The sequence below is a fragment of the Acanthochromis polyacanthus genome, chromosome 12 (genome assembly GCF_021347895.1).
Source record: "Acanthochromis polyacanthus isolate Apoly-LR-REF ecotype Palm Island chromosome 12, KAUST_Apoly_ChrSc, whole genome shotgun sequence".
NCBI classification, from domain to species: Eukaryota; Metazoa; Chordata; class Actinopteri; family Pomacentridae; genus Acanthochromis; species Acanthochromis polyacanthus.
The window spans coordinates 29492066-29518378 of record NC_067124.1 but is presented as its reverse complement, the minus strand read 5'-3'; the positions used below and the strand labels follow the sequence as shown (position 1 = coordinate 29518378).

The 26313-nt window shown below is 38.4% G+C and overlaps 4 protein-coding genes and 1 long non-coding RNA gene across 8 annotated transcripts; 3 read left to right on the top strand and 2 right to left on the bottom strand.

The window, feature by feature from the left end:
• The first annotated feature begins 1024 nt into the window (after positions 1-1024).
• nudt17 (nudix (nucleoside diphosphate linked moiety X)-type motif 17) lies at positions 1025-5533 on the top strand. The gene is made up of 8 exons (XM_022216608.2): positions 1025-1348; positions 1449-1565; positions 1656-1839; positions 1929-1954; positions 2039-2131; positions 3153-3251; positions 4823-4956; positions 5240-5533. The coding sequence occupies exons 1-8, from the start codon at positions 1274-1276 to the stop codon at positions 5403-5405; spliced, it is 894 nt and encodes a 297-aa protein (XP_022072300.1). The 5' UTR covers positions 1025-1273; the 3' UTR covers positions 5406-5533.
• A 569-nt stretch (positions 5534-6102) lies between these two features.
• dnajc28 (DnaJ (Hsp40) homolog, subfamily C, member 28) lies at positions 6103-10623 on the top strand. 3 transcript variants are annotated; one of them, XM_022216618.2, is made up of 2 exons: positions 6103-6213; positions 7962-10623. In XM_022216618.2, exons 1-2 carry the CDS (start codon positions 6152-6154, stop codon positions 9127-9129), a joined length of 1230 nt encoding a protein of 409 aa, XP_022072310.2. In that variant the 5' UTR covers positions 6103-6151; the 3' UTR covers positions 9130-10623. The 3 variants fall into 3 exon arrangements, with proteins under 3 accessions (XP_022072310.2, XP_051812741.1, XP_022072309.2); XM_051956781.1 differs by having other exon boundaries at positions 6148-6231; XM_022216617.2 differs by having other exon boundaries at positions 6152-6274.
• On the bottom strand, positions 10565-11083 carry LOC110967106 (potassium voltage-gated channel subfamily E member 1-like). The gene has a single exon (XM_022216619.2). It carries the CDS (start codon positions 11040-11042, stop codon positions 10656-10658), a length of 387 nt encoding a protein of 128 aa, XP_022072311.1. The 5' UTR covers positions 11043-11083; the 3' UTR covers positions 10565-10655.
• A 2061-nt stretch (positions 11084-13144) lies between these two features.
• LOC110967110 (uncharacterized) lies at positions 13145-22656 on the top strand. The gene is made up of 6 exons (XR_002596782.2): positions 13145-13265; positions 17101-17207; positions 18670-18926; positions 20578-20664; positions 20864-20938; positions 21059-22656. It is a non-coding gene; the product is annotated as an uncharacterized LOC110967110 (long non-coding RNA).
• Positions 13260-20025, bottom strand: si:ch211-225p5.8 (uncharacterized protein LOC555567 homolog). 2 transcript variants are annotated; one of them, XM_022216621.2, is made up of 6 exons: positions 19763-20025; positions 18709-18875; positions 17117-17351; positions 15261-15420; positions 15084-15137; positions 13260-14738 (listed from the first exon to the last, which is right to left on the bottom strand). In XM_022216621.2, the coding sequence occupies exons 1-5, from the start codon at positions 19803-19805 to the stop codon at positions 15092-15094; spliced, it is 651 nt and encodes a 216-aa protein (XP_022072313.1). In that variant the 5' UTR covers positions 19806-20025; the 3' UTR covers positions 13260-14738; positions 15084-15091. The 2 variants fall into 2 exon arrangements, with proteins under 2 accessions (XP_022072313.1, XP_051812750.1); XM_051956790.1 differs by lacking the exon at positions 13260-14738 and having other exon boundaries at positions 15080-15137.
• Positions 22657-26313: the final 3657 nt, after the last annotated feature.

Genomic DNA, 26313 nt, shown 5'->3' with positions numbered 1-26313 from the left:
GAAAAAAGAAAAGCTTGCTGGCCTGTTTTGTTGAGTAGAACACAGGTACAAGATAAATTACTTAATTGTCATTGTGTATTGCATCTAAAAAAAGAAATTAGATCAGCTACAACATTAAAACCAGCTGGAAACTGTACAGATTCTCACTGTGCTGCAAAACTGTCAACAAAAACAAAGACCAGGTAAGTTTTTAGCAAAACAAGAAGTCAGGCTAAATTAAAGCTGTGAATAAAGAGTTAGAATTATTTTTTAAAATTGGAAAACATCACTGCATGATGTGACTGCGGTGGGGAAGAAGAAATGGTAGAGCAGAAATATAAAATGTTAAGTGCAATTTGAAGTTATTTCTCTGAAACAACTCAAGAAGTGACTCTTACCAAGTCATGTTTCAGATCTTGGACATATTGATGTGATCCAGATGATACTAGGTTTTTAATATTTAACCCTCCCATTGTCCTCATTTACAGGCACCAAAAAATATTGTTTCCCTGTCTGAAAAAAATCCCCAAATTCCTAAAAATTCAGAAAACCTTCAAGAAGAAAATTCCAGTAATTCCTTTAAAGTTTCCCTTAAAAGTTTTATTTTTAAAAAATCCCCCAAATTTGGCAAGAAAATTCTTGTAAATGTTTCTAAAAATGTTTAAAAATTTCCAAAAAATCCTAAAAATATCTAAAGTGATTCCATGTACAGCAGTAAAACTTCTAAGATTTTTTAAAGAACATTCACAAAAAAATCAACCAAAATCCAGTGAAAGTTGCTTTATTTTGGTTGATTTTTTTTGTGAATGTGCTTAAAGAAACTTTTTTAGCAGTTCTTTTTTCCAGCAAAAAATGTTCAAAGATTTCCCAAAAATGTTGAAAATGTGGACATCAGAAGTTTCACTGTGATTTTGTTTTCCCCCCACATTTTCAAACTCTAAACCGGGTCTATTTTGACCCACAGGACAACACGAGGGTTAATGAATGCTGTAAAAGCAGACGCTGTGATTCACCTTCCAACCAGCAGGAGGCGGTGAAGCACCAGTTCGCTGTTTGAACGAAGAAAAACAGACGCTAACATGAGCTACAGGAGTTAGTGGCTCTGCTCTGCTCTGCTGTTTCTGATGTGTCTCTGAGCGACTCTGTGCAGTTTATAAACGGCAAAAGTATCTGTTACGTTAAAGTAACAACATAGTTAGCATAAGTCAGTTAGCTAAAGTTAGTTAGCAGGGAGTGAGTTATCCGAGGTTAGTCAGTTAGTCCCACAGACTGGTGTCCTGGTGGAGGACGCATCATGGATAAAGTCCGGAGGATCCTCGTGTATGTGTGGAAGGACCGAGCTGCACCACAGCGAGCTCAGTTTGTGCAGGTCAGTGCCGCGATGTCTTTTCTAAAAGAGTTTGGAGTTTGAGGAGGAGGACTTTGGACTGTTGCGAAAGTTGGACTTGTTTCTTCTTCATGTGTCTCAGAGTATCACGAGTCACTTCGCTGACGGCAGTGATGATGAGGTGGAGGTGAGCTGCTCTTTGGACAAAAACCAATTTGTCCTTTACAGAGGAGATGCAGAACCAATGATTCCTCTGAAGGTGGTACATTCATACATATTTGACTCTCTATCTTTGGTATGTCTTCAATATTCCTTCTGTAACAGCTCTGTTGTTGTTGTTGTCTCTCAGAGACCCGCCTTCTGTCCAATCAAACACCTGTCAGTCACAGAGGCAGCTGCGATCCCATTGGACATACAGAAGCGTGGAGTGGATGTGGGTGTGGCCATCCTCCTGCAGACTGCCAATCAGAGAGTGTTGCTGACACGGCGGGCGAAGCAACTTCGGATATTTCCCAACGTCTGGGTTCCTCCAGGTCTGTCACGCACACAGAGACAGACAGACAGACAGACACACACACACACACACACACTTTTTAAATCTATTGTTTTATCGCTCTTTCAGGCGGCCACCTTGAGCCAGATGAGACGGTAAATGATTTTCTGTTTTTGTGTTTCTAAGTCGACGTCATTCGTGAAACTTCAAATAAACATTATTCCTGTTTTTATGTGCAGCTGCTGGAAGCAGGTCTCAGGGAGTTAAAGGAGGAAACGGGACTGAAACTAAAACCAGAGGAGGTTTCTCCAAAAGTACTAGGACTGTGGGAGGTGAGACAAACACACAGAGAGCAGCAACACTATGAACCTGACATCCATCTGAAATAACTGACTGTGGAGTTGAAAATCAGGATCATATTTTACTTTTATATTAATTGATTACTGCTGAAAGTCATTAAATGTGTTCCTTTGAGTCTGAATTAACAGAGCCGACTTTGAAGGTGAGGTGGCAGATGTTGCTGAAGTTACAATGAACACCACAACCTTCCACAAGCATGTTCAGTTTCACCTAAAAACACCAGAATATTTTACCTGTGAGTGTCGATGCCACTGAAACTTAGCACTGAAACGGTCTTGGTCTAATGCTGTCACTGAGAGGTTAGCTGTACCTCTTAGCTTGTGGCTAACGCTATCTGGAGCACTGTACCATCTTTCTAAAGTCAGAATCTCTTTAAAACGCTGTCCAAACTGACAGATACGTCTTTCTAGCAGTGACTTAACCTGCAAAACCTGAACAAAAAGCACAGCCATTGACACAAATCAGGACATTAGCTACTTTCAGATGAGCTAATGCTATGCTAACAGCTAACAGCCAAGTTAAGAGGCAGCCACAGATTGCACTGAAACGGAATCTCGGAGACAATCAATAATCATGCTTTAGGATCTGCACCTTAGTGGACAATAGAACAGAAAAAGATTGAAAACCAGAGACAGAACTACAGGAGACGAACTGATCAGTCTCAGTCATTCGATCAGTCATTAAACACAGGAGAGTGTCCTAACGTCACATGAAGCTCTGACATCGTCACTACTGTTACAATAATCCTTATATATTTTCCAGTTTAAATTATTTTGCAAGCATCAAGTCACTGTCAGTTATTACATAAAAGTAAAACCAGATTATGCAAATCAAGCCAACGGTCCACCAGCTTGTAATACCATGTTGTGCAATATCATGTGTTGGTACAACCATTTTTTGACAGATTTGGTCTCACCACCACGTGAAAAAGTTATTCTGTCACCCTGGTGTTTGTGGTTATTTAACAGTCTTCTCTGTCTGTGTGTCTGTCAGTCGGTATTTCCTCCCATGTTGTCCAGAGGGCTTCCTCAGAGGCACCATGTTGTCGTCTACATGCTGCTGCACTCGTCCTTCACACACCTGCAGCTACAGGTAACAGCTAGAGCAGCTCAGTGTATGTTATCCTGGTCTGATCAAAAGCTCTACTACGAAACAAGATTGACATTTCCAGAGCTGCTTTATGTAAACTGGCTCGACAAAAACTATAACCTCAGTCAGAGATAACAGGTACCAACCAGAGATTATGGTATCCTGATCAATCAATCAATCAAAGTTTATTTCTATAGCACTTTTCATCCAAAAAGTAACACAAAGTGCTTAACAAGTTAAAAACAAACAATAAAAAGACAATGCCCCACATCCCTCCCAAATCCTGCCCCACATCATACTTCCTATGAACACACAGACATACACACACAGACAGTCACACAGCCACACACACACACACACACACACACTTTTATAACAGAAATAATATAGTGATATGCTGATAGTGGTTATCAGCTTTCTTTGTTAATCAGATTTTCTTATTTTGACTCTATGCTTGTTCCCATGAAAAGAGGTGTTTAATTCATCATGTCACTCTTCTCCAACCAATCACGTGCTGCCTATCTCAGTCAAGATGAACAGTTCTAATGAATAGAAACATTTTTCACCGTAAGAAAAGTTCTGCTACTGCAAATGATGCAAGAGAGGAATGCTGGTAGAAAACTGTTCATGCTGTACGTTAATGTTGTTTAATGTATTTTCCCACTCAGTGACTCAATACAGCTGCTTATTCCTGACTTAGAGCTGCTGATTAAAGCTTTGAAGCTCTATTTTCAGTAATCACTGTAGTAAAATTAGTGTTATTGATTGAATATTCTCTCTGATAGATGTCAATAGAATAGTCAATTTTCTAATCTATGTTCTATAAGCTAGAGTACCAGCAGTTGAAAATGGACTGGGCAGCAAATCAACACCAAACTTAAAAACGCATTTATTAGGGATGCTGATATTGGCATAAAAATGTCATATTGGCCAATATCGTTATTGGGGTTTTTTTGGCCTATCATGAAAACTGATTTTAAAAAAATTGAATAAATATGTTTTTTTTTCCATAACTTACGGTTGAAGTATTTTTCTTATTTTGCATAGACAATGTTTACATTTGAAAAGCCTTGTTGCTTTTGAGAATGCATCCAATGGAGCATCACAATAAAATTGAAATGATGTGTTAATTCCACAACAGGAGAGATGTCATGTTACCTACATTTAGTTAAATAGCCCACATATATCGGCATCGATTGTTATCAGAATCAGACATTGAGAACTGGATAATATCGGCATATCCATTATTGGCAAAAAAGCCAATATCAGACATCACTAATATTTATTCCTTTTCCGAATCACCGACTGAATGCGCGTAGGTTCCTTTAGCAATGTAACTGTGTAGCTTCATACACCTCAAGAGGTTTGCTGATTAAAACCTCAGCTGAGAATCTGTATCGCTCAGATAAACCGTTGTAGGAAGAACTGATAAAATGCTAAACCTTTTCACGCCTGATTTTAAATCCCAAACTCTGAGCAGAAGCTGTGCAGCATCAGGTATCTACCAGGTTACACAGCAGACCTGATTCTTGCTTCCTCTGTTTCTGTCCTCTCTTGGTGGCTCCTCCCTGCAGGCCTCTCTCAGCCCTTCACCTGCTGAGGTCAGCGCCTGTTTGTGGGCCGACAGCCGGCTGATCAGATCCATCGTGTCCGCTGTGGACGGCGAGGACGAAGAGGTTCACCTGGACGACCTGCCGAGCAGCGTCAGGTATGAAACAGGCACATTTATGAAAATGTCTGTGAAGTTTTAGCTCGATGCATGGAATACTTTGCAAGATAATGTTTCAGCAGGGTTTTTTACACTTTGAATAAGACAATAACCATAAGGGGAACAATTAAAAAGATTGTATTCAACATTTAAAAAGTGACTTTGTGCAAAAAAAAAAAGTTAGTGTAAAATGCATCTTAAAAGAGCATTTCCTATGTCAGTGACAGAATCAATACTGTTTAAGGAGGTTGTCCCTCACATTATGATTTCACTGCGTTTTCAGTGTGTCCCAGGTGTCTGCAGACGGAGCTTTGTCCGACTCCTCGCTGCCTGTCACGGTCTTTGTCAACCGGGCGCCGGCCAGCGGTCCAGATGTGGAGCGGGTCAGCACCGGGACCAAGTATGCCCTGGAGCTGTGGCTGAGGAGCCTGAATGCCCCTGACCTCTGACCTCTGAGCCCAACCCTATCCTGCAGGCATCAGGAAGGACAATTCTGGATCTGAGAAATTATGTTACTTTAATTTGCCATGCTGTGAATCTCACTGTTGTTTGTCAATTAAACATGAACTGGAAATGACTCCGTTGTCACCTGAGGGGCTGCACAGTGGCTTGGTGGCCTTGCAGGCAGAAGATCCCTGGTTTGCATCCCAGTCTTCCCAGGATCTTTATGCTTGGAGTTTGCATGTTCTCCTTGTGCATGTGTGGGTTTTCTCTGGGAGCTCCGGCTTCCTCTCACAGTCCAAAAACACGCTGAGGTTAATTGATAACTCTAAATTGTCCATAGGTGTGAATGTGAGTGTGAGTGTTTGCCTCTATGTATAGCCCTATTAAAGTCACGGGAAAATGTCAAAATCCTAAATATATATATATATATATATATAAATTAAAATCAATCAACGATTGTGATAAATATTCTTGATGATCATTTTGGCCACACAGTACACCTTTAGCAATATCTTTACCTCGGTATTTAATTTAGTTTGATAAAGTTAAATATTATATCATATTATATTAGTGTGTTAACCTTTAATATTTATCTAGTATTTAAATTAGTCAGAATATTTTTATTTCATGTAATATTTGTACGGTCATGACCGCCATAGATATATACAAACACCGCCATGACCCCGTTCTTGCGTAGCCGTTGTTTACATTAAAGGCGCCGTAGAAGAAGTGTTAACAGCGGCAGAGGGCGATGAAGCTGCAGAATAAAAGGAGAAGAAGAAGAAGCTCCAGGAACAACAACAAACCGAGGCGGTGAGCAGAGTTTCAGCTGTAGGTCACACAGCGTTAACGTGTCCATGAATGTGATAAACAGGTTTGTGCTTCAGTTTTAGTGGTAAATAATAGCGGTAAATGTCTACAGATGTTTCTCTTGCTTTTGCTAAAGTTGACGTAGCGACCTAGCAGTGAAGCACCCTTCAACTTAAATCAGTTTATTGATCAAATCTGATTTGCGGATGTTACTGTACTCACGTAGCCTCTAACCTGGCAGTTACAGTGAAAATACATCTCCACACAGCCGTTTATGATGCTAATTTAACTTATTTGACAGGGATGTATCATCTTGTTAGCTTTAGCTTGGCTGTGGACACTTCTACCCAACTGAAAGATTTTAGTTTTTATGTTTTGAAAACGGCTGCCAATGAAGTGCAAATCAAAATTTCACCCTTTAATGCTTGAATTGCAGACAACCATCAGCGAGAAGTGTTTAGTGCTCCAAAAAAAGTCTTATATCGGTCGTTTTCAGTTTTTGAACGAGATACACGACTTCAGGCACTACCCGTTTAAAATGCTAAACAGCTGTGTGGTTCAAACTTTTTAAACTGCACCACTAAACTACCCCAGTTGAGTACCTGCATCAGGTTATTTCTGAAATTGTGTGTTTTGTTATGCAAGCTAGATATTATCTATTTAAAAATGAGCACATTTGCACAACTATCAACAGCAGAAATCTCAATGTTAGAGGGAACACAGCTTCAAAAGTCTTGTCTCATTTTGTTGACATGTCAATCTCGACAGGGTTTTTTGGCATTATCACTGCACAAATCAGAAAATATAGCAAAATAAGATGATTCTATAAATCAGGCTGCGAATAATGCATGAATAAACCCCTCTATACAAACCTTCAGGATATATATATATATATATATATATATATATAGAAATAAATCTTGAAAGTTTAGTGAATGTAAGAACTGCTCAAGTGGAGATTTCTGATTTAAATTTGCAAAATTCTGCACATTTTTATTCACCATTCTGAACAACGAGCAGGTCTTGAGTTGTTCTTGTTCTTCTGTCACATTTTCCTTGCTGTGGGTTCATTTTTCACCGCAATATAAAGTCCTGCATCCTTATGGAAACAGCACAACCATGACTAGAAGGAGAGAGAACTGAACAATATCTTCTGTGCAGCATGATGGGGTTAGAATGAGGGAAATCATGAAAGAAAGAAATTTTTTTTAATGTACAGAAATTATAAAACCCTTTAATCAACATCTTCAGTATCTTTCCATTTGTTACCAACTCTGGGAGAAATGGTGACTCTCCATACTATCGCTATTTTATCACTTAAATTTGTAATTTGTTTCCATACTCGTCTCCTCTCTGTTCTGTGGAAACACTGCCTGCAGTTCAGCTGAAAACTCTCTGAATTTGTGTCATATGACTGTTGGTCACAGCTGAGCCAGTCGTGGCTTCTCCGTTTCTCTGAGGTGGTTGCCAGGAAAACACAGAATTAGTATTTTTACCACAGAACCTGGAGCAAGCCGTTTATTTTTGGGGCATTGCAATTAGAATATTGTGATTTTAATTTGTAATATTTTCACTGTGTTTAAATTTGGTTATGTTGTCAGACAGCACAGCACATCTTACATGTTTGGTGCGCAGTTGCCAGAAACTTGAAAATCTGTCTGTTTATACAATTTCTGGCCTATAAATCGCATCATTTTGGTAAATATTATATATTAGTTGTCGAATAACTTTTGTTTTTTTCAAATCTTCAGGAGTGCTGCAGAGATGAACTGCTCTTTCCACCTCCTGGTTTCCTGCTGTGGCTTCTACCACGGACGTTTTCTGCTCGTCTGGTGTCGACCGTCACTGTTGGTCAGGTCGCTGAGTGCTGCTCCTCACATCAGCCGCAGCCTGAAGGAAAGTTACCGACTCCTGCAGCTGCCTGACGAGGTTCACAGCAGTCCTGCACAGGTGAAGGAGGCCTACCTGCGTCTGGCTAAGCTCTACCACCCAGACTCTGGGGCAGCAACAGCAGACGCGGTGCTGTTTGCTCGGGTTGAGGAAGCCTACCGATCCGTGCTGGCACATCAGAGCAAGACCAAGCAGCCCGACGGAGGCAAGGAAGACGAGGACGAGGATAAGTCCAGAAGAGCAGCACTGCAGCACAGACACTACCTCAGCTTTGATGGCGTGGGTTCAGGGACGCCCAGCCAGCGAGAGCGTCAGTACCGACAGATCCGTGTCGACCGGGCGTCTGAAGAGGTTCTGAACTACCGGCAGAAAGAGCACGAGCGGGCAGCTGCGTCTGAAGGTGCGCTGGTGCAGCGGGACATGCGTCAGCGCAGCCACAAAATCAAGATCACTCAGGCTGTGGAGCGGCTCGTAGAGGACCTGATCCAGGAGTCTATGGCCCGAGGAGACTTCAGGAACCTGAGTGGAGCCGGAAAACCTCTCAACAAGTTCCAGCACAATCCATACGCCGATCCCATGACCCACAACCTGAACCGCATCCTCATCGACAACGGCTACCAGCCTCCCTGGGTCGTCACACAGCGAGACATCAGAGAGGCCGCGGCTCACATCCGGAGCAGGCTGCTGGAGGGACGGGCTCGGCTCAGCGACCCCCTGACCCCCTCAGAGCTCAGCCAATGGGAGCAGCTGTGTGGGTCTGTGGAGGAGGAGCTGGTGAAGCTCAACAAGATGGTGGACAACTACAACCTCATCGTACCGATGCTCAAAATGCAAATGGTTCACTACAGTTTGTCCAGAGAAATAGAGCGAGCCGTGAAGGGAGCCGCCCAGCGCCGACTGGACCAGCAGACGGAGAGAGAAAAGGAGCGAGAGAGGAGGAAGGAGGAGAAGAAAAGAGCCAACGCAGTGACAAAGACTAAAAAGAACAAGCGAGGACTCATGTCTTGGATGCAGAGTTTGCTCAGATGAAATCATCAACTGTTGGTTTATTTATTTCATTACAGTCAAATTGTTCACCTGCGTATTTGCACACAGAATCAAACTCAGAGATCATGATGCCTTTTAGTTATTTTCTTACACAAGGAAGAAAGTTGTTGCCTAAATATGCAGTTGTGTAATCAGAGGTCTGTGCTACGAAGCAGGATTTGAGGTTATCGAAGTAAATTCATGTTTATTCTGGGTTTCCACGAACACAGCAGTAGTTCACCTCTCACTATCCCCGTGTAGCTTATACTGAACTCCTCACCTCCTCTGCAGCAGATTATGTGTTGAGATGAACACAAACAGGAATCCCCTGCTGACCAGTAGAGTCTCTGAGGAGAGTTTTTTGAGCTGCAGCAATGTCAGAGTAATTTTTTTTGCTCTACAGGCCTTTGTAGAACGATATAATCCTAAAAGAGAAACGGATTAAAGCATTAATGCTTTATAACCGGCATGTTGACCTTACAAGGTTTTCAGTAAGCCCCCCTTAATAGTTTGGGTTTTGTTTTTATAGTTGGTCTTTCTGTTTCTCAGAACAGTTGAGGCTAAAACTGAGACTTAAAGTATTAAATCACTGAATTCATCCTCCACATTACATCACATTACATAAATGATTTTATCTTTATTAGTGCTTCATTTATTCTTTACCTCCTGAACCTCAGAACTGCTAGTTCAAAGGTTCTTTGTTTTTTGTTGTCATAAAAACAATGAGAAACACAATCTGGAGAGCTCAAAGCTGCTGTGTACATGCGCACCACCTTCTTGTTGATGTGCTGACCGAATGAAATGACATTAATTGTAATTATTAGATTTTTAACTTTCGCACAGTCAACATTTCATTTGTGACTTTTGGTTTGAGGAGGAAAAACGACCACATTTCAGCTTAAAATCATACTATTTCATCAAAGTTACTTCTTATTTTAAAATCAGCCATAAATAAGCTGTTTCTGTAAAAAAGAAAAAAAACATTGCAGTCATTGGTGCAGTTGAGAAGCCATGACAGACTCAGCTGTGACCAACAGGCACATGACAAAAATTTAGGATTTATTAACAAAAGACAAATATTGACACAAGTTGAAAATGTAAAAAAAAAAAAGAAGAGAGAGATTGGATTTTAAAAAAAAAACACCCAGAAGCTGCTGGTTGGAGTTCAAAAGATTGAATATTTTGTGTTTGATTTTGTTCTACAATCTTCTGAGATGTAACGATATGCTAAATCCAGAATAAGAAACCTACATCTTAGCAGCTTTTACATACTTGTTGCTGCCGTTTGTTCGGTTAAGTGAAGCCAGAGAACAAAAAGATTGCCTGGATATGTTGAACTTGCTCCGTAGAAAAGCCCTCAGGTGTGAGCAGAAGAACAGCACCGAGAAAGTGATGAACTGCAAGAATCTGTTTCTGTGAAATTACTGATTAGAAAATACCAACCCGACACTGTAACTTTTGGTTGCTATGTGACATTAAAAGTTATTTAAAAGGAAACTGAACGTGTGAAATGTTCTGAATGTCTGCTTCTAGTCTGGCAGCTGCTCTTGTGTTGCAGGGTTGCAGATGACGACGGGCTCCTTGTTGGTGCAGCTCTCCCTGTGCAGAGCCTGAGCGACGGCCCTGGACGGAGCGCTGACGGAGCTCCAGTCGTGGGCGATGTACTGGTGGTACGGATCCTGAGAGCTCTCCAGCTTCTTGGAGCGAATGTAGCTGAACATGATGCCGAAGGTGAAGAAGCTGAACAGGCCAACCACCAGGAGGATGTACATGATGCCCTGAGACTGAGCGGGGGCCGCCTGCTGCACGGCCTGCTGGGTAGTGTCGTTGTGAGGCTGCGTGCTGGTGCTGTTGAGGCATCGCTGCAGGAAGGAGAACAGCAGCGACTGCAGCTCGGTGGAGTTGATGGGAGACATGGCCGACCTCTGCTGCACACTCAGCAAACTGCACCTGGAAGAAAGAAGTAAGATAGATTCATCTTTGTGGAAAACACACAGGATTAATTCAACTCCTCCTGTAGTTAAATTAACATTTGTACTTTCACTACTTCAGCCTGCATGTAAAACAGCTGTTTCTATGCAACATTTTCAATTCAACTTCCGAGCATATCTGCAACTCAATGTTTCTCTTCGTGCCAATAACTTTATGTAATTTAAAGCCTTTTAAATGCTGAAACCATCACACCTCACTAGCAGCACTATTCAAAACCTGTCAAAAAGATCTTGAAACCTCTCAAAAATAACCTAAAACTTCCCAGAAACATTTTAAAATTTGTCCAAAATGCCTTGAAACTGGAGGAAATAAATCATGGCTGGAATATGATCCTTAGAATGCAGGAAAAAAATGGGAAAAGTTCAGGACAAGTGTGAAATTTGGACTCACCTCTATGTACTTTAAGGGCCTGTAACTGAAAATATTCGTAGTGTGAAGCTAAAACTTTATATAGCTTCATTAAATATATTTAAGTTATAGTGTAAATAAATAATCAGCTGTTTCTGAGTGGGTCAGATTTGAAGCTGTGAATGATTTATCATCGAATGACCGCTTTAAGAGTTATGAGAATAAAGAAAGTGATTCCTGTAGCTGTGAGGTAAAGCCTACCTGTGGAGGATGTGGAGTCAGTCGGTATCATCTCAGTCTGTCGTCTCCAGCAGCACTTCAAGCAGCCGGTAGCTCAGGTAGAGAAAAGGTGAATCGCTACCTCTTCTCTTCGTCTCGGTGCGTCGTCCTTCACGCTGTTACGTGGAGGTTCAACATGTCAACACGTTTAATGAAACCAGGAGGTCACAGGGCAAGGTCAGGAGCTCCGTCCTGCACTGGAGTCAACTGTTTACTGAGCATGTTGATTCGAGCAGCGTTTGTCTGATAAAATGTCATTAAATCACAAGAAAAATGTGGTGAAGTCTGCAGAAAAATACGATGTTGATAGTTTCCCTGCTGCTCAGAGGATCTCTCCCCTCTCGTGATGTTTAACACGGTAAACTGTGTGTCGTGTGTTCACAGAAGAGCAGTCGAAGCATAAGTTTGTGGTCACTTCACCAAGAACAAAGCTGCTTTCAGACCGGAGGTAGTTTAGACATTCTGCAGTGGAGCTCAGACTGATCGAGTTACAACACAATCACCTCCAAATGTCCTTTAACTCGCTGCTGCTCTGGTGTGTGGCGCCTGAAACCTGCAGTGACGTGGAGTTTAAGATGGATGTAGAGTTTCTTCACAGCGTATTCTTACAAATTTATTAACATAAATTAAATGTGATTGTCGACATTAGAGTGTAAATTTGTGTCGAACCCTTTGTAACCACTTGTTTTATCTCCTCAGAAAAACACCTGGAGGAACATCTGTCTGACCCTGCAGAGCAGCTTTATTCACCAACATGAGGGTTTGAAATCAGATCAACATCAGTGACGCTTCGGGAGGTTTTTACACTTTTTACAATTTTTGCATTGTAGATTTACTGTAACTGGCTTTTTCCCAGGATAGCAAAGTGAAAACATTTACTAAAAATCTACATCTGAATTCTGTCATTTATAAAAACCGTTCATTACCTTTATTGTTGACCGTTTGGTTTATATTGTTCATTTTACTTATGTCTTAAGTAGTATCCTCTCTGTTCTGTGTAAACACTGCCTGTAGTTCAGTCGAGAAGTGAAGAGACATTTTTATTTTTTTGTCACATGTGGCAACTAGCAGCTAGTATTCCTAGACTATCAGCTGGCATTCCAAGGTTAGGAATCCTTAAGTTAACCACTACCATTCCCAGGCTGGTCACTAGCATTCCCAGGCTACCAACTAGCATTCCTGTGCTAGCAATGGGCATTCCTAGGCTAGCAACCAAAGTTGCTGGACTACAAACTAGCATTCCTAGCCTACAAACTGCAATTCCTCGTGTAGCAAGTGATTTTGGTTGATCTGCTCTGAGTAATTAATGGCTTCACAGTTTCGCAGAAGAGTGCTGAATTTTTTGCTTCTTTTTTTTTTTTTTTGGCCTTTTTTGGATTCATTGACAGGATACTAGTGAGAAGAATGGAGGAAGGACCTGCAGCAAAGGGTCATGGGCTGGATTCAAATCCATGGCAGCCTGTTGAGCTACCGGGGCGCCTGAATTTCTTGCTTTTGACAAAATCTGATTTGAGCACACGGTACACTTCTTTTTTTAACAATTTTTTAAGATGTGACACAGAATAAAGAGATTTTTGATCAAATATCACAATTTTAAAGTTAGATTTGTTTGAATTTCCACCAGAATGTAACACGCCGTTAATCCAAGAACCGTCAGGAAGTTAAAAATCCAGCGCATCTTTCTGTTTGTTTATTTTCTGGATTCTGAAATTTAGATTCCAAAAAGTGAAGTTATCTGAATACTTCCTGAAGCTGCTGTATTTTGTGCTTCAGTTTTATAGTGACATTGTTAAAATGCACATTACACTTCATTTGTAGACTAGTAAATCCAACAGGCAATAACAAAAACACCAACTTTATTAAAGCTCATTTACAAACTTGACCAGACATGAAGTACACTGTAAAAAATATCTGAATTTTACAGTAGTTTTCTGTTTTCAGAAAACGTAGATATAAATCAGTAAAATTTTCATGCCAATAATGCAGTAAGTTAAATTTAAATGTTTTTTTTTTATGCTTTCTTAAATTACACACAAAAAAGTTAAATGACAATATTTATTTGTTTCTAAATATGCAGGTCTTTCTATAAAGCTTCAGGCTCACGCTGTCAATTTAACCTTTTTCGTAACTTTAAGGTAATTCTTTTTAGTTGTATTTGTTCTTTTACGTTCAAACTCTGTAATTCTGGACACAAATTCAGCAAATCTATTGCTAAGATCCAACGTCATGCATTGACTTTATTTAAAAATTGTTTTGTGTAGAATACATATAATACAAATGTCACTTCAGCAGCAGTCATTTGATTTTTTTTTCCAGTGCAGATCGAGGAGAACCAAGTGTTTTTGAATGTTAGCTTTAGTAAGTTAAGACGTCCTGCTGATGCTGAGTGTAGAATGAAACTACTCACAAGTCATTTCGAGATAAAAGCTCATATCTACAAAACTGAAGAACTGCTGTGGCTTGACAAAGACTTTCTCAAAGTTAATCACTTTGACGCCTCATTTGTGGCTTTTGATTTTAGATTTGGGGAAAATTAATAGAAAGATGATAACCCTAACTGTACATCCTACAGAAATGACAGCTGAGGCATTCTGATTAATTAGGTGTTTTTTTCCCCCACTTTTTTAATTTGTTTTATTTCAATTTCCCAGTAAATGTTTCCATGTCAGCAAATGCTAAAATAATAAGCTAACTGTGTGGTTAGTTTGTCGGTGCAGCATTTCTTTATATCTCCTTTGTGTTGTTTAAATGGAGGCAAATACTGCACAAAAAGTAAAAGCATCACTTTCTGGTAATTGTGGCTGTCATAGCTGATATTTTGCAAGTCGCTAATAATACATGAAGGCCTTTTTAAAATAAAAAGCCACAGATGCTCAGATTCACCTGTATTTAAACAAAAATCTGCTGTCTCCCACTAAGGTATTCAAATTGGCTGACTTTAAAATCCTGTAGCAGCAACGAAGCGCGACTCCTGCAGAGAAGATTTTTTTCACCTGTTGGATACAAAATGAAAATAAAAACACAAAAGTGTCGATTACAAAAACAGCATGCTTTAACACAGAATACAACACAAGTGAGCTCACTGCAGTGCAATATCACTTTAAATGATTCTAAACTGAGTCACCTCACAGTAATCAAATTACTTCTAAGTTCAACATAAGGTATTTTCTCTGATGTCAAATTAAAAACTAACAATTTAGATTTACTGTTTTATACATTTCATAAGAGGAAATACTCTACTGTTCAACTTAGAAATAATGCAGCTACTGTAAGGTGTTTTTTGTTGTTGTTGTGCAGTCCAGTAAATGTGTATAATGAGGACCTGATAGCTGACTCACCACTTATGTTACTCCAGCTGCACCCCGTCACAGTTGTCTTTTGATTCTAACAGTCTGAAAATATAAAAGAGGGAAGAATCAGGAAAATGTACTAATACAAGACCACCTGACCCCAGTCTGTTGGTCAAAGGTTTAAAGTTTGTCCTGCAACTAACAACTAAAAGATTAATAGCTTACTCTGCCTGAGCCTTGAGAGCTTTACGAGCCTCCCGGGCTTCATGCTCATCCCAAACCTTCCTGTAGCAGTAGACCAGAACCACAATGAGCCACAGCTGCAGAAACATGATCAGCACGTACATCATGATCTCTGCGATCACAGCAGTCAGCTCCCGATTGGCTGGAAAACAGGAACCAACAGCAAAGCATTATAAAGGACAGATGTTCAAACTGTTTTCTGTGCAGACTTACAAACTGTGAAAGTTCATTGCGCAGAAACGTCTGTCTTTTAGTCATGTCATGTATTTATCGCTAAAATACGGCCACTGTTCTACCATTATTTTTTATTATTCTCCAGTTCTTGTCACAAATTTCTCCTTGCTTTGTATTTGTTTTACATTCCTATGTTGTTTGGATATTTTGTAAAACAGCAAACATAGAAAAGAAAAGCGTGAAACCAAATTCTGGTTGAGCTGACATTGAGCTGCAGTTCCTTAAACTACCACTAGATGGTGGCTCCAAGGAAGCTCTATATTCTTCGTGAAAGATGGATGCAGCCTTCATGTCTGAAAAGTGAGGATTTAAACCTGCATTCTATTTAACAGCCAGCAGTAGGCGACTCCTCTGGAAGTCAGATTGTATAGATGTCTATTAGGAAAGGCCCCAAATTCTCCTACTACCACTTACCTCAGTAAACATTTTGGTAATGAGTTCATCATCTCAATCGCTAGTTTCAAGTCTCCTTCATTACAGCATAGACATCATTTTGTAAAATATGATACCATTTAGAGGAAAACAGACACTAAAGCTGAGTTTGTTTTAAGGTGTGATTGATGTTAGCTTCTGTATCACTGATCGTTGCATCCAATTTCGAAAAGCTTCAAAATGCTGACAGACAAATTCCAAACTTGAGGCTTCAAAACGGTTGTTTACAGACCAATGAGTGATGTCCTGGTAGCTACGTTCATACAGTATTTTACTTTCAGTCTATGCCTATAAAAGGGGGAAAAGCCAAAATAGTCATGTTTTCATGACGTATTTAAGTTATTTAGGCAAATATGTTTAAAATCATGGCGTCTCAACCTCGATATTGAAATTAATCAAGTAAATATGTGTAATAAATAACTATTGTCTCAACTTTAATATTTAAATTAGTCTGTTAAATGCATATTCTATATAATATTGTAGGGTCTTAATCTTAGTTTTTAAATTAGCTAGGTAAATGTGTTTTATATACAATATTGTCAGGTCTCCACATTAATATTTAAATTAGCGAGGTAAATGCATATTTGATATAACACTGGAGGGCCTCAACCTTAATTTTTATATTATTCATGTAATTTTCTATTTTAAATAATATTGTAGGGTCTCAACTTTAGTCTTTAAATTAGTCAAAAAATTAAGTTGTATTTATATAATATTGTAGAATTGTAGCATTAATATTTTTAACTTCACTTGACTATAGCGGTTTTATTTCTTTAATAATTTTTTCTTGTGTTTATTAATATAGACTTCATTGTGTTTTGCATTTCAGTGTCTTTTGATTTTTTTGTTTTAGCTCTAACTGCTGGTTGTCTCGCTTGTGCATTGTCTTTCTCTTGTTTTTAAGAGTTTCTCCTTTTTCTCTTGAGTCTGTTCAGCTGTAGCTAAACTTCCTTCTTTACCGTCTGAATCACGTCACAGATTCTACAGATTCATCCTGTAGCTCTTAGTAAAAGTCTGTATATCAAGTGATACACCAGTATTAGTAACACTTTGAGCACGTTTTGTAGACAAAAGTTCTGTAGGTTTATTTAAATTGTGTATTTTTTTACTTGTAATAGAATATTTTGTTGTGTGATGGGATTGTGTTGACATGCAGGTGCGCCCATCCTCACCTACAGCCACCACCGTCAGCTCCACCTCCTTCTCCACGGTGACGTGCTCATTGGCCAGCGACAGGAAGAGCGTCCGGTGGAAGGTGCAGCGGTACGTCCCGGTGTCGTTGAAGGTGACATTGTGCATGTAAACAGCACCGGTCTGAATGTCATTGCTTTGGGTTCCCTGCCACTCCAGACGGCCGCCGAAATCGTCATGGAGGATGTCGGCAGTCGGGTGGTCGTAGTGGAAAATCTGAGGAGAAAGTTTGTTACAGCTGGGAGACTTGCTGTTTCCTACAGTGTAGACGGAGATTTGAGAGAATCTTTACAGCAAAGTAAATGATATTTCATGTTTTAGATCCCTCTCAGTAGGGAATCAAAAGAATCAGCCCATCTGTTCTTTAGGGCATGAAGGTCAATCAGTCTGGAACATTTTAACAAGTTGCTGTGATGAAGAACGAAGGACCAAAGGTTCATTGGAGAGACACAAAACAACCAAAAACAACCTAAAACAACCACACACAAAAAGAAAATGTCAATTTCTTTTGCTACAGATTCAGTATTTAAATACAGAAAATGTCTTATTTTAATGTGGACACAATGTTAACAGAATTTTTTTTCTTCTTTAATTACAGAATAAAGTCCAGAAAATGAACTGCCAGCACATTTATTGAAATTTATGGATTTATTTAACAGTTTTACTTTTCAAACTATAGCTATACCATTAAATAATATAAAATGTCCTATTTTTTAATTGTAGATACACCACTGATTAACAGCAAATGTCAGCTTTATTATTATCAATTAACAGTCCTGTTTTTCACTATAGATACACCGTTAGAAAATTAAAAATGTGTTGGTTTTTACTGTAGAATTACTATTAAACTACAAAAAATATCCTTTTTTTATTTATTTTAACGTGAACACACTGGTGAATAACCAATTTTTAAAATTCTTTTATCACAGGAAAAAAATCTAGCCAATGAGCAGCCATTATATTTTCTGTTAGTTTATGGATTCATTTAATATTTGCAGTTTTTATGCTGCAATTTGATTAAATGAACAAAAATTAGGCATTTTTCATATGGCTTAACCATTAAATGACAGCATCTTTTACTTCACATGTACATTACAAAATGTTAAATTACTAGTTTTTTACTAGTCCAGCCAATGACTTCCCAGTATATTTACGGTTTTTCAAGGATTTATATGATGTTTGTGTTTTTTTTTTTAAACTGCAGATATGCCAATAAATAACAAAAAATGTCCCATTTTTCATTATAGATACAACATTAAATAATAGCAAATGTTATTTTTTATTATTAGCAATTTAAAATATTAAATAACAGGAAAATGTTTTAGCTGTATCATTAAAAATAATGTAATTTCATTTTTTTAAAACTATTTTGTCACCACTAAAATACAGAAAATGTCCTGTTATTTTACTGTGCACACACTGTGAATTTTAATTTCTTTAATTACGGGACAATGCTCGGGTAATAAGCTGCACTAAATTCATTATTTTATGGATTTCTTAGGTTGTTTGTCTTTTTATTTTTATCCACATCCAGATTTCACAGAAGAGCCCTCAGACCCTTGGATGAACCCACATGAATGAAGTCTTCTTCGCCCAGCGGTCTGAAGTGCCAGTCGACGGTGGCTCGGCCTGAAACCTCCTCTCTCTTCTTACAGGAGATGCAGCCCAGCAGGAATCCTTCTCCGGCCACAGCTTCAGTCAGAGAGTCCACCTCTGCACAGCCGCCATCACACTGACACACTGAGGGAGAAGAGAGGACCGATAAACAACTAGAAGATAAAAAATATATATGTAAGTAGAAGAATATGCAAGTGTATTAAGGTGTATATTTGTCAAAACCAAAGCTCACTGCTTCTTTGCACACTCGAATGCCATACTTTGGACATAAAAGTACAAATATAAAAGAAACACATAGCAGTATAAACTGGATTTATACACAGGGAAACAGATTTGATGAGAAAATCAAACTTTAAACACTCAAGTGCAGGGATGGATACTGTTAAATAATTCAAAATTGTATTTTATGTTTTCATAAATACAACATGAAATTTCTCTCCTATCACTACAAGAACCTTAGTTTCTGCTTTATTAATGTTTGTTTCTGGGAATATGTGTGATTTTTAACAGGTCAAGCATAATACATTTTGTACATTTACTTATCTAGTAAAGCATGACAGTTTTTACGGGCAGTTAAAGTATTTTTCTTGACATCTGTTGCTGCTGTTAGATTTTATTGTTTTCACCCTTCTGAACTCAAAAAGCTTCTCTTTCAGTCTCTTTTTTTCTCACTGCAACAGTAAATCCTGCACCTCTGTGTAAACAAGGCAATAATGGATAGAAGGGGGGAGAATTCCAGAAAGGCTCCTGTGCAGAATGAGACACTAAGAATATCAAAAATCAGACAGAAGAATAAACAAAAGTTCAATTTCTATTATTATTTATTTCACACATATTGAACAAAAAAAATGGAATTAACACAAAAACAGCCTTTTCCACAGTTGTTACCAATACTGGGAAAAACATGGTGGCTCTACATGCTATAGATGTTTAGATTGTTAATTACAAGAGAAAACAAGAAGCTCAAAAGTACAACTTAAACCTGAACAGTTTGTAACCATTGGACTTACCAAACAGACTGAAGACAGCTAAAACAGACAGACGGAATATCATTTCTGCCAGTCAGCTGTGGAGCAAACGTGCCTTAAACCTGCAGCGAAATATCTGTGGTGAGGTGGATTAAATGACGACCAGAACAGCCTTTTGATTCCTGACTGTTTCCATGACGAAGCCTTTAATTAATCCACACTGTCAGTCCATCACTGCTTCACAGAAACTATCTGAGACCCTCACAGGACAGAAAGTTTTTAGTGAGGGGAGAAAAAAAGGAAAAGTTTCTTGGCCGTAGTTTGAAGTCTCCCCTGCAGTCCTGTCTGACTTTAAGATGACTAAATTTAGAGCGTGTGAATCCAGGAGAGCTGGACCCTGTGAGTGTGGAAAGCCAGCAGGAAACCGGAGATGATGAGACCTGATCCCAACTACAACATCCAGAGCAACAGCCATGAGGAGTCTGATTTAGAGACCCGCAGGAGAATACTGAGTGAAAAAGAAAAGCTGTCTAAATAACAATGCATAACTTCAAATATTTTGGAAAAGTGAATACCTTGAAAAATTATGCGGCCACTTGGTATTACTATTTACTCTGTTATTATCTAATATATCTTATTATATTTTCTGCCAAACTATGATGCCACTGCTCAGTTTCCTGCTCCTTCTTTACTGAAGGAGCAGAAGGTCGTTCATGCAAAACCATCCCAGACATGTTTTGTTAAACAAATCTGGAGCGATCAGTCACACAGAGGTTTAAGGGATAAACGCTTATGCTTTACTGTATTATTTATTTTGTCTGTGGATAAATGGTGTGTTGTTCTGCTCCTATCTGCAGGTCAGAGGCCATGGTCCAGCCCAAGGCCAGGAGAGTTTCTCTGAAGGACGCCTAAACGGAGATGAAGTGTTTTGACTGTTAGTGAAGGTACATTTTAGCATCTCAGCAATGCACCAATACACTTTAAAACACTTTTGTTTCATATAAAGAAGATCAGAAGTGGTGTCTCTCAAGCAGATATGAAGTATTTATTCAAAGTGACGTATAGATAAACAGTCCCGGTCCATCTGTTTCAAGCTAATTTGTTCTTCATTGTATCCCCTTTGTGTTATTTATCTGATTACAGGGTCGACTCAGGTGTAATGTGTACAGGTGTCTGGTCCCTGGTTAAACTTTATACAAACAACCAAACAGCATCAGGGTAAATCCGGAAAAATAAATCACACTGTGTTCATCTGGATGTGTTTATCTCACGTATTTAACACTGCCGTTGTTTAAGTCGGTGGTTTATGACCTTTTTCATCTGATGCTTCCCTCATAGGTTTCAGCAACATATCTCTCATGTTCACAACATGAGATGGAGGTTGATAAAAGTTGACCTCCCTTCATTTCTCTGGAGCCAACTCCATGGATTTTAGAGATGCTGGTTAAAGACCTGCTCTTCTAGTTGTCTTCCTTCTCGTCGCTCTTAAAAGTCACTCCATCCTCGCAGACTTCAACACCTCTTTATGACAAGTTCTTCTGCCTCCAACCTGGTGGAAACTCCGGAAACTCCGGAAACCCGTCGAGACTCGGATTTTCAAAAACTCGTCGGGCGGGGGAAGGTGTGGTGGGTGGTGGGGGAGTAGAGGGGGGAGGCCGCCACCCACCTCCCCTCCCACTCTCCACCCTGACTCCACCCATGTGGTCACTTGGAAACTACCATGTCAAAGGGACGACGAAATTATGCTTTTTTTTTTTTTAATCTGATCTGTAGCTCAGTGATTTAAGGGTTTGTCTATGGAGCTGTAGGTTGCTGGTTCAAGACCTGATCCTTCTTAAATTTTTTGAAAAACTTAGACAAAGAAAGAAAAATACCATTGGTGGGTCTTGAACCTCCTACCTTCCACTTGGTAGTCTCTCTTCTTACCCCCTGATCTACTCACTCAGATATTGATTTTTCTTTTTTTTGCGGATTTTTTATCTATTTTTTGTCGTTTGAGTTTTTTTAATATTCGAGTCTCGTGTCGTCCGTTTTTCTCAGGAGGTTGCACTTCAACCTTTGTGTTGGAGGGTTGAACCCTCAGTTCCAAGACTTTCCAAAGCCTCCAGACCTCAGGACCTGAGCTTTCACACAGTCTGAGGGCTGAAATTTTCTAAGTCCCACAGTAGATCTCTGTTAGATTTAACTTTCAGACAGTCCAAGGACTGAAATCTTCTACGAGTACTTGCCTGTTAGTTTGAACCTTTTGACAGTCTGAGGACTGAAGTTTAAAAACTTTCTCAGCACTCCTCTGTTAGTTTGAACTTTATGGTTAACAGAAGCCTTAAAACTTGTGACTTGATTCTTGATTTCACATTTAGACCATCCATCTGAGTTCTTCTCAGACCTCACCTGTGGGTTCTTTAGAAATCCTGAACAAACTTTGATTCTCTTCATTGAACAGCAAAGTTTATGGAGATCAGAAGGTAACATTAGTTTGATCGATGCATTCAACTACTAGTAGACTTTATCTGGAAAGCAGTTTTTCTGAAATGAGCTCTTAGTAAATCTGTCCACAATCAAACCAAGCCTATAGAAAGAGGAAATGTTTGAAGAAACAATTTGATGTTTTCATTTCAGACTCGAAAACACTTTAAGACCTTTATCCGTTTTTACTCTTTTTGATCATTTTGTCTCTTCTGTTTAATTTGATCTTCTAAAGTGTAACTGGTGCCTTTTCAAATGTTTTGTCTTCAGTTTGATTCTTCTTAAATGTTTACTTTTGCTCATTTCTCACCTTTTATTCTTTTCTAATGTCTGATTTGATTTTGAAACATTTTGTCTTTTTAATGTTTAATTGTTTTTTCAAATGTTTTATCGGCTTGTTTGATAAATTTCCTTTTCTTTCCCAATGTTTAATTTTTCAATTAAATCTTTAACAGTTTTCTTTTTAAATGTTTTACCACCTTTTAATGTTTAATTTTATTTTTAAATGCTTCATTGTATTTTCTGTTTAATTCTTATTTAAAGTTTTGTCTTAGAGACTTAATTTTCAAATTAAACATTTATTGTTTTTAATTAAATGTTTTGTTGTTTTAAAGGTTTAATTATCTAATTAAAAGTTTTGTATTTTGTTTAAATGTTTAATATTCTTGTTTAATTGTACTTTTTAAATGTTTATCCAAATATTTCGTCTTTATTTTTGTTGAAAAAAACAATTCCATAATTACACATTTTGTATCTTGTGTTTAATTATCTAATTAAATATTTTGTCTGTTAATTCTAATTTAATTGTATTCAACATTTAATTTTCTTTTTAAAAGTTTTATTGTATTAAATGTTTGTTTCCTTTGATTTAATTGCTTTTTTAATGTTTATTTCTTTAATCATTTTTTTCTGTGAGGATTTTAACCCCAACCTTAAAAATTCAACAAACTCTTAAATCACAATGAAAATACTTCTGTTGTCACAATCATGAGTTAGTCAATTATTCCGTTTAGCACCTTTCACACAGACGACAAAACTAAACAAGCAAAGAGAAAAAAAAAAAAGATTAAAACTCAAAACCATATTTAAAAAAAATTTAACATGGTAATAAAATATGTTGTGTTCAGGGGATGGAGGGAGTTTATTGAAGTCTTCTTGGGCTCAGACGGTAAATCATTTCAAACAGAAACTCGATATTCAGTCTAAGGAAACTAAACTGCAGAGCGACAGAAGAACCAACAGTATCTCCCGTTTTCTCCTTTAATGAGTCGACTCTTCTGGTGCTTTCAGACCAAAGAACTACAGACTCTTCACAACCTGCTCAAACTCTTGGTACAGGACCTCACCACACGGGTCAAGAAGGTTTCCTTCTCATTTCTACTCTGAAGCTCACCTTCTCCTGCTCAAACTGCTGACAAATGTTTCTGCTGCTCTAAAGTCTGGTTTCCAGAACTTCCTAAAAACTCTCAAAGTCTCTTCTGCTGCTGGTTGCTTTGTAGAGCTGTTACAGAAAACCTCACTAAACCACATGGAGGGGCCTCAAGATAGTCATCCAAATGAAACCGTACAAAAGCCAAACTAGCACAACCTAAACACTAAAGTCTCCTGCAGCCTACCAGAGAACCTCTTTAAACGGAGAATCAGGACAGGAACTCTTACCTTCTGGACAACCAACGTTGGTTCACAAACAAGAATACAGAATGTGTCTGACCAAAAACCTCTAAAGACTCACAACAGCCAAGATAAAGACACAACTCAGCTGCACCAAATCCACTAATCACTGCACACAGTAGCACCATGTGCTAACTGTGGCTAAAGAACCACATTTACCAAGACAATGATCCAGTACAAAGCCCTAAAACACACCAAGAAACACATTAAAGAGGATTTTACTGCTGGAAGCTGCAAGCCAACACCTAAAGAACAAACTAAAGCAATGAAGCCAAACCAGGTTCAGTGGTGAAGAGAAGCAGAGGAAATGTTTAACTGAAACCATAAAGCAGGAAGACACTAAGCTGCTCAGGTGTTCCTGATAACACCAAGCAGCCACCTGGACAGCCAATAGGAACACAGCTTACTGGAAGTCCAGAGGGCTGGCTTAGTGAAGTAAATTTAGTTTAAAGTTGAAGCAGAAAGTTAACAAAGAAAGTTGAAAACCACCTTCTGATACCTGAAATCTCTGAGTTTTCATACATAGAACACCTGAACATGTCAAACTGGTTTCATAGTAGAACCTTCAGTGTAAAACTGTCATAGTATGGTGTGTTGCTCAAAAAATATTACAACCTGGCTGTCTAGGGTCACCGAGGAGTGACACAAAAACAGGACAAAATCTGGTTTCCAGGAGGTTAGGAGGCTATTTATATGAAAGAGTAAGTTTACAACAACACAACATGTGAGCAGAAAAATCACAAAGTCTGTCTTTAGTTCGGCTGAAAATATTAGCTTTTGTCTTTTTTATTGACCAAACTTTTCAGGAAGTAGATGAAGAATAATTATAGCTCTCATGTAGAAGTCAACTTCTTTTGGATCCTTGTGGAGAGTTTAGTCTTAGAGTTTGTAAAGCTGTTGAGTTTTTAGAGTCACATGGATTGTTTTGACATTTAATACAGAGTTTAGTGTCTGATTGTAATTCTGTTCAGTGAATGGATAATTTAAGTTATGTTTTGTTTTTGCTTAAGCACTTTATATTGTTTAGTTGGCTGATGTGGTCAACTTGAAGCTGTTGAGTGTGTGCATTAAAATCCTCCAAGACAAGTGGTTGCTGGAGTTATTTCAATTATGCATATATTTATGGAAAATACTAAAAGGTGTTGTGCACATCCAGCCACAGAACTTTCATCCACATTTTACATGAAGAACCATTTTCAATACTGCCTGCCCATGCTCTGTATTATTTTTCTGATTTTTTTTTAACCTCAGTGTTTTTTTATTATCCCTTAACGTTATCTGTATAATAAGATTTTAACAGGCAAAATGCTCTTAAATTACACCAGAATGCAGGAAATAGGATCAATAATTTTCAAAATTTTCTGGGAGAGGACCCCCAGACCCCCTGTCAGTATCCCACACAAACCAAATCTCTGGTCTGGTCATAAGTTGGCAGCCTTGTTTATATATTCCACTACAAGAACGTTTTATAAAGAACGTTCTTTCATCTGAATGTTGTACTGAGAACATCCTTCTTTTATTGCCATTGGAATAATGTTCTATAATATGTTCCCTCTACAAAATCCTCAGAACATTGCAGAAAGGATCTTCTACCTTTGTTATTATATCACATTACAAGAACTTTATTTTATAAAAATAATCTCAGGCTTTGACAACATCTGGAAAACATTTTTTTTTAATGATTTGAGAATGTTCCTACTTTCTTGTCATAGATCTGTGGCTCTAACAGCGTCCATGAATGTTGATGTTAGACATTTTATTAACTTCGTAGGAACATTATTAGAATATAAAATGTTCTTATGTTGCTATGTTGTTCTTGAAACATTTGTTTGATTTTTTTTTTTTACTAGAACTTGTTAAATGGCTATATAAACTTCATAAGAACACTGTTTGAAATTAAAATGTTGCTAAAATGTTCTTCAAAAACTTGGTTGAAAACTTTTTTTATCCACTTGAATTTGTTAAACCATTAATTAAATTTATGTTTGGAAATGAAATGTTCTTAAAGGTTCCCAAAACTTCTTTGATTTCTAGAACTTGTTAACCATTATACAAACTTCACAGGATCATTACTGGAAATGGAAAATATTCTTAAAATGTTCTTTGAACATTTTATTGAAACATGTTCTTTAAAAACCATCTAGAACTTGTAATATTGTTCGGTGATGTCATGGGAACATTCACTACTAACTGGGAAGTTACACTGTTGAGTTTCTTCTCAGTATGAAGCTGTGATTCAGTTTATTCTCGAAAATCTTGAAAACACTGATTTCCCATATATTCAACCCAATAGCGTCGTTCTCGACTACTAAGTAAATCAAATCTTCATATCAGTTTTGGTCTCTGCCAGTCAATGCCAGGAAAACAAGGCCACTGAAGAGAAGGCTGACAAAACAGGCAGTGAGTGACAAAGAGTGTCACGTGGCGGATACAGGCGGCGTGTTTGACGTGATGAA